Here is a 7,543-nt window from a genome sequence, read left to right as displayed (position 1 = left end):
AGCTTGAGCCCGAGCCCGAGCCCGAGCTTCTGTGAAACGAGCCGAGCCGAGCTCTCCCAGGCTCGGGCTCGGCTCGGCTCGTTAACAGCCCTAGCTCGGACTCGGGAAGGTGAGGAGATATCGGTGGAAGGCACTGCCCGGTGCAGTTACCGGGTAGATACGGCGGACCGGCACCAAACCCCTACCTACCCTCTATTCCTTGTCCTATGCGCCGGATCATGTTAGGATACAATGTTCCCACCTCGGGATTCTGTTCCACCGCCTTCTGTTTCCCGCAGCTCGTTCGCGCTCGCTCCACATTTTTCATGTAAATTTACCTTTTCTTTTGCGAATTTTGTCTGATTACTAAATCAAAGAAAAAAGGAATTTTGTCTGATTCGACCGTCCTCTATAAATAGAGTAGGGTTTCGAATAGGATTCCGCGGTGAAGAGACCTTTTTTCTTGAGATATTTTGGGGTTTCTGAGGTGAATTCTAGGCCTAGAAATGCTCGTGTACTCGAATCTCTTTTATTGGTAGGGTTTCTTCCTTGTGGCTCTCCGGCGGTCTTCAATGGAGATTTCAGGGCCCATCACTGCCGGCCAGGTGCGTGAATCCGAAGAAAGTTGGCTTCTTTTTGCTCAAAATCTTTCTTTCTTTCTTAAAAATTTGGGTTTTGGAACTTTTTTTCCTCATAAGTTTCTGATGCACAGTGGGGAAAATTGGTGGTGTCTGTATTCTTGAACTTTTGCTGCTTAAGAAATAGATTGATATCCATGTTCTTTATGCTGTTCATGAAGAAGTGTGAGTGATAATTTACTGAAAATGGTGTCATTTTGTATGCTTTAGGCATTGGCTAACACAATTTGGATTGTGCTTGTGTCAGGTGTCGGTGCTTCTCGGGTTCATCCCTATATTTGTGGCATGGGTTTATTCAGAGCTGCTGCGGTACTGGAAGAACTCGAGTTCATCAAGACCGTGAGTTATATATAAAATTTAGATGCTGCATGTGCATAAAGCTGGCTATGTACTAGTTGTGTAGCCTAGTTCTTAAATATTTCAACTTCTATGCAGCTACGCATCTTTCCTGATAGAGTTGATTGTGGATTTATTCTTGCCTGGAAGTTGTTAGAGAACCATCTTTAATGTTTCAAGACAAAAGTTCCATTTTAGTTTGTGGTGTTGTTGATCATATTTTGCTTTGAAAAAGTAAAAGCACGATTTGAAGGTCCTCTCGGTGTGAAAATTTTGACAACTAATCTGATCAATGCTTGCCACCTAAAGCTTCCTAGCACGAGAAGTAGGAAAAAGTTGGCATTTTGGGGTGCCATTTTCTTGGAGTTATCCATGAGACTTATTGATGGTAATAAGGAAATTAGGTGCACTTATGTTAAGTGCAGATATAGAAATTAGAAGAAAAAAAAACTTATATGGATTTTAGAATTTTGTTTTTATGTGGACTCCAGGATTTATCTTATTTGGTTTTTCCGATGTCTATATAAACTTATTGCTATGTTATTGAGAAGACAAATTTTATTGTTGTGAATGTAGAATATTGAGTTGCTCTTCTTTGCTCACCCTCTACTCCTCCTCCTCCTCCTCTCTCTCTCTCTTTCTCTTTCTTCTTCTGTCCTGCGTCACTTATTGCTATCACATAGGATGCAACTATTTGCGGCACTATCCTTGAATGCTATAATGCATTTGGGATACAGCCATATATATATAGTTTAACATATTTATATCTAATTGTTTGCCTTAAACTCTAGACATGGACCCAATACCTTCTTTGATTTCTAGTGGTAGGTATTGTGATGGCAATTCAGTTGGGCTGGACATCAGTCCACTCAGTGAAGAAGCTAATATTCAGTTATTGGAAGGAAGTCTGCCAGCACCTTCTACAAAAGCTCGCAAATCATCACCAAGCCTTGTTAGGTATTATAAATTCAATGTACTTCACATCTTAACATTTAATTTTTCCTGTGTTCTTTTCAGCCTGATTGAGTGGCATTAAAACAATGTTGAGCTGCTCAGATTTTTTTTGATGGACAAGGATTTCTTGGTAGAGAACTGTTTGACATTGCGATCCATGTAAGTGAAACTGCTGCATTACTTTTGGACTCAGAATAACTTCTTAGTAGCAACATGTGTTAACGGACTTGAGCTGATAAATTTCAGAGCAGAATTTGGAGCTTTGTTGGCTTACTTTTACATGTGTGATCGTACAAATCTCCTTGGAGAATCAACAAAGGTGCTGCTTTACCCTCACAAAAAGAAGGCTATATGTTTCCATCCACAAAATCTAAAAAAATTTGAGATGGGGTGTATTTTAGTAACAAGGAATGATAAGTTTGCTTTTCTTCATATGCAAAAACTAACTTCTCATAAAAGGGCATTTCAGAGGGATCTTGGCATGAATCGCATGCTGGAGATTTCTGACTTGTTCAAAACTTTGACATTCTTTATTCATTATACATGTTTAAAACAGAATGCTGCGCATATATTCTATTTTTCAGAGTCTCTAGTAAGACACTTAGTACATCATGCAAGAATCAGGAGTAAATGCATTTGGACATATTGTTTATCACTTGAAACATTAAACCCTATTCAGAGCATGTATTCTGATTACCAAGAATAAATCACTGTTATCCTGATAACATTGATCAGCACATGTATGCACACATGAATATGCAATACACTTAGGTTTCACTGTGGCATGTTAAACTCGTGAAACAATTGTTAGAATTTAACATAGTTTAAATATCTTAAAAGTTTAGCAGGGTTTCCTTCTTTTTCTGAGGATGTATAAACATAGATAAGAAGAATTCTTTGGGGTGGATATCAGTGGTGGCCAGATTGATGTAGAATGATATCTCCAAGTAACAATGACCAAACGTCGTGATATGAGAAAAGTTCCTTTCTTCACTTAGTGATATATCCTAGGGTCTCACAAAATAATTACAAGCTTAGAGTCAAACCTTATTCTTGGACAAAGCCGATCAACCAAGCTATTTATTTTACACCATTTATTTATTAATATTTTCAGGAAATTCTACTCAATAATAAAAAGGAAATGCATAGCCCTTGCTCAGAGAGAGATAAAAATTAAAAGAGATATAGATTTTCCACTCAATTGAATTAGATCTTAATCATATTAAACAAACTGAGTAATCATAGTCAAATGACTCAGATATCCCTAGTCCTCTCAGTACCATGTTGTTATAGAAAAACAACTATCCTGACAATTACTTTAAAAAAGTTGTTGGCAGAAAGCTAGCCCAAAAATGACATGTTGTAAGACCTCATAGTGACCACTATTAAATGTTAATAATAAAAGACTCCTTAATACAACCATTAAGATAATTAGTAGTGGCATAATTGAATATTAGTCATCTCTCTGTTCTCTTTTATCAGTTCATTTTTATGCATTTCTCTAATATTTGGGTATTCACCAAATCTATCTAGGATCATGGATCATGGATATTTTATGGAACCAACAGGGTTATCCCTGAATCATAGTAAAGTTTTCACTGTTCTAGTTGTAGCTATGTTTTGTATTCATTTCATTATAGACAACATGGGTGTCTAATCCAACCTCTGTTTTCTGTTTGCAGAATTACAACAGGGATATTTTCCTGTTTGTCTACTTTCTTCTCATCATTGTTGCAGCAATGACATCTTATAAGGTCCATCATGATAAATCACCATTCTCAGGAAAATCCATACAGTATCTAAATAGGCATCAGACTGAGGAATGGAAGGGGTGGATGCAGGTTTGTCCTCCTCCTTGATTATGTTTTTACACTTTTTCTCCCCGTGGTCAATCTCATCTAATACTATGTGAGTCCCTTTTTTCTCTTCACTTTAACATCTGATATATCTCAAATATGAATTAGTTTATTTTGCCAGATCAGACCTAGATGGCCATTAATATACCACCTGTTTTTTGTTTCCTTGTACATCGAGTTTTTCTCATGTAAACTGTCGAAGTCAATCAAATGAACTGTGATGAGACCTAGTTTCTTGTTCTTTTTTCATAGTGTTCTGTTAAGTGATACTTGCATCACAAATTCCCAAACAAGTTTTGAATTCTGGGAGACCCAGCTACTTCATGCATTCTTTACAGTTTGTAAACTGATAGTCATAATCAAAGTGTTTGAGTTTGCACATAGCGCTTCAAGAACTAATCTTCAAAAGCAAATGTTTCCAGGGATGCAGAAATAGTGCTAGACATCTCGACCCAAACCTTGATATCAAGTGAAGACTGAATTTGACTGCTTCAAAAACTAACCCCAAGCCTTTGTTGTTGTTGTTGTTGTTGTTGTTTTTGTTTTGAAGGTACAAGCCATTTCGTTAATGGCCTGACAATACAGATCTAACCTGACCCTTGTAACTTTAAAATTGGATCTATCCTATCTGTGCTAGTTAGCGAGTAGGATGTGTCTAGGCCGATCCAGACTAGATGATAACTTGGTTGGAAGACTGTTTGAAGTATGGAATTCCTTCTGATGCATTTAACTGTCAACTCTTTGCTTGAAAGTGACAACCTTGCAGTATGGAAATCCTACAGTGGTAGTTGCAGTTCAATGCTGTCAACGTGAGACTTTGGCTTGGCATGATAAGTTTTAGAGATGGAACTACAGTTGCCTAACCATAAACATGAAGATGTGCTTCGTAATTTTAAGAAATCGCTGTTGATTGAGCTATTAATTTTTTTAAAGAAAACCCTCCAGTGGTTTCTCTTCACATGTATGTTTCTTCTCAAGGACTTCATTGAGGGTTTTTTATAACTCAGACCAGACGATCTTTATCCCGGACCATACCTGTTCTTCTGCCATTGTTTTTTCCCTCCACCGATTAGTGTGACTTATCAAAATGCTTCACTTCTTTGAGGCATTTCTGATTGTGGTTTATGATATGCTATATTATCTAAGTTGGCAAACGAGGAGTAACTTCTGAAGTCCAATATATTGCCGGTACAACTAGAGCTTGATTTCTTTCTCAAAATCCAGGTGCTGTTTCTGATGTATCACTACTTTGATGCGAAAGAAATTTATAATGCAATTCGTGTGTTTATTGCTGCATATGTGTGGATGACTGGCTTCGGGAACTTCTCCTATTACTATATCCGGAAGGATTTTAGCCTTACACGATTTGCTCAGGTGATTTCTGTCTTTTGTAAGTATTCCCTCTTTATTTGATGATTCACTACCATATTTGAAAATAATCTGATAACTTGTCATGTTTAACAGATGATGTGGCGACTTAATTTCTTCGTGGCATTTTGCTGCATTGTCCTTGATAACCATTACATGCTATATTACATTTGTCCCATGCATACCTTTTTCACTCTGATGGTCTATGCTACACTTGGATTCTTAAACAAATACAATGAGCACGGGTCAGTTATTGCAGTCAAAATCGCTTTCTGCTTTTTGGTGATTATTCTGGTATGGGAGGTTCCTGGCGTGTTTGATATTGTGTGGAGCCCATTTGCATTCCTTCTCGGTTAGTATCCCTCTGAAGCTGTTTCCTAGTGTCTTTTGCATCGTTTGATTCTTTCTGAAGATGCATATATAACTGAACCCTTTGACGGAATACAGCCTACCAAGATCCAGATCCTTCGAGAACACGATACCCGCCCATGCATGAATGGCAATTCCGTTCAGGCCTTGACCGCTATATATGGATAGTGGGAATGATATATGCCTACTATCATCCAACAGTAAGTTTCAGAATCATTAAATGTTGTGATGGGCAGACATTCGCATCTAATATCTTGCTTCTATACTTTGTCAAAAGAGTTACCAGCTGCTTTGATGTCACTCTTACAACTAAAACTATAATCTTAGCATGTTTGCTCATAAAGAGCTGAACTTGAGTATTTGCAGCGAAGCTTCAATAATATTTGGTTTGTCTTCTGAAGGTTGAGAGGTGGATGGAAAAACTGGAAGAAACTGAAGCAAAGTTGAGAATAACAATCAAAGCAACTATAGCAACAATTTGTGTAGTGGTATTTACAAAACTGGATTCATCCTTTATCTCTCTTTCCCTCTCCTTTGTGTCTTTCACATCTAATGGATGCCTCTCTACCTTTTTCTAGATTGGTTACATCTGGTATGAGTATGTTTACAAGCTGGACAAGTATACTTACAATGCGTACCACCCTTACACATCATGGATCCCGATAACGTATGCTTTTTCCCATTATCTTTCATATTGCCAATCATTCACTCCATGCTAGATTCTAATACATATCTCCCTCTTCAATCTTGGAAATCAGCGTGTACATTTGCTTGCGGAACATTACTCAGCAATTCCGAAGCTATACTCTTACCCTCCTTGGGTAAGTGACCTCTAGTTTTCTGCAATTGAGCTTAGGTTCTATTTGATATTTGCTCAAGTTTTCTTTCTTCCATTTTCTGATGTAAGTTGTTTATTACATGATCAGATGGCTTGGAAAAATAACATTGGAAACTTACATATCTCAGTTTCACATCTGGCTAAGGTATTTTGCTGGAAATTTATAGAGCTTTCTTATTTTCTTTAAGGAGGTGATTGAATCCTGTGTACTTGCAGATCAGGAGGGCCCGACGAACAGCCTGGGATGCTGCTGTCTCTTATTCCCAGTTACCCAATGCTCAATTTCATGCTCACCACTGCCATATATATCACAGTTTGGAGACATTGCACAGGCCATAATATATAGTTTCATAGGGAAAAAAATCAAAAGAATCAAACTAATTTCTTTTTCCCATCTCTTTGTGCAGGTTGCGCATAGGATATTTGAATTAACAAACAAACTGAAGATGGTCTTTGTACCAAGCAGGGACAACAAACACCTGATGTATAACTTAACTGCAGGAGTTATCATCTCGACAACATTGTACGCCTTGTCCTTGGCGCTACTCAACCTTCCAAAGATACCGGTATGCACACATCATCGGAGTGCAACTAAACTCCATGGCATTTGTTTTCAATGGAACCTAGTCTAATATTTGATGATGAGTTATATGATCTCTCTCTCTCTGTTTTCTCTCTCCAGCACACGCAGGCATGAGACTTCTGTGTTTGGGTTTGTCCACACAACAATTCCAGGATGGTCAATTGCACGTAAACAACGTTTCTCTTGTTAATATATGGGTATGAAGTTTGACCTCCAATTGAGGGGTGTGTGTGTGTGGAGTTGCTTCTTCCTCGATAAGACGTCTAGATGTTGATATATTTCTTTCTGTATTTCGTTTGTTGTAATGCAATGCAAAGGCCAGTATAAATATTGTGTTCTACTTTAAACATCCTTTTATAAATCATAGCAACAGAGGTTGTTTTATGCTGTAAAAGTGGATACCATGGAGCCTGGAAAGCGGTAAATGGATTTCCCATCATCTCTACTGCAAGGGCAATACAAAATCTTGAGCATAATTTGATAAACTGGACTAGTGTCCCTCCCCCACCTCTCCTCTCTGCAGCTCAGAAAAAAAGACAGTCGGGAATTCAAGATGAAATGAACCCGGCATGGCATCACTACCTGGGAATTCAAGTTGAACAATTGCCAAGGCCCAAACAAA

General features: G+C 38.0%; 1 protein-coding gene across 2 annotated transcripts; it reads left to right on the top strand.

The window, feature by feature from the left end:
* Window positions 1–252: 252 nt before the first annotated feature.
* On the top strand, window positions 253–7,315 carry LOC103715762 (protein REDUCED WALL ACETYLATION 1-like). 2 transcript variants are annotated; one of them, XM_008803504.5, is made up of 16 exons: window positions 253–584; window positions 865–956; window positions 1,776–1,910; window positions 2,010–2,066; window positions 2,154–2,226; window positions 3,590–3,748; window positions 4,988–5,137; window positions 5,228–5,483; window positions 5,579–5,700; window positions 5,902–5,988; window positions 6,079–6,167; window positions 6,259–6,321; window positions 6,427–6,483; window positions 6,555–6,651; window positions 6,746–6,904; window positions 7,021–7,315. In XM_008803504.5, exons 1-16 carry the CDS (start codon window positions 552–554, stop codon window positions 7,033–7,035), a joined length of 1,644 nt encoding a protein of 547 aa, XP_008801726.4. In that variant the 5' UTR covers window positions 253–551; the 3' UTR covers window positions 7,036–7,315. The 2 variants fall into 2 exon arrangements, with proteins under 2 accessions (XP_008801726.4, XP_008801727.4); XM_008803505.6 differs by lacking the exons at window positions 253–584; window positions 1,776–1,910 and having other exon boundaries at window positions 908–956; window positions 1,971–2,066.
* Window positions 7,316–7,543: the final 228 nt, after the last annotated feature.

This window comes from Phoenix dactylifera, chromosome 2 (assembly GCF_051530095.1).
Source record: "Phoenix dactylifera cultivar Ajwa chromosome 2, Ajwa_hap1_PhDact_Kaust_v1.1, whole genome shotgun sequence".
NCBI classification, from domain to species: domain Eukaryota; kingdom Viridiplantae; phylum Streptophyta; class Magnoliopsida; order Arecales; family Arecaceae; genus Phoenix; species Phoenix dactylifera.
The sequence above is the reverse complement of the archived record's forward strand: the minus strand, read 5'-3'. Positions and strand labels throughout refer to the sequence as shown.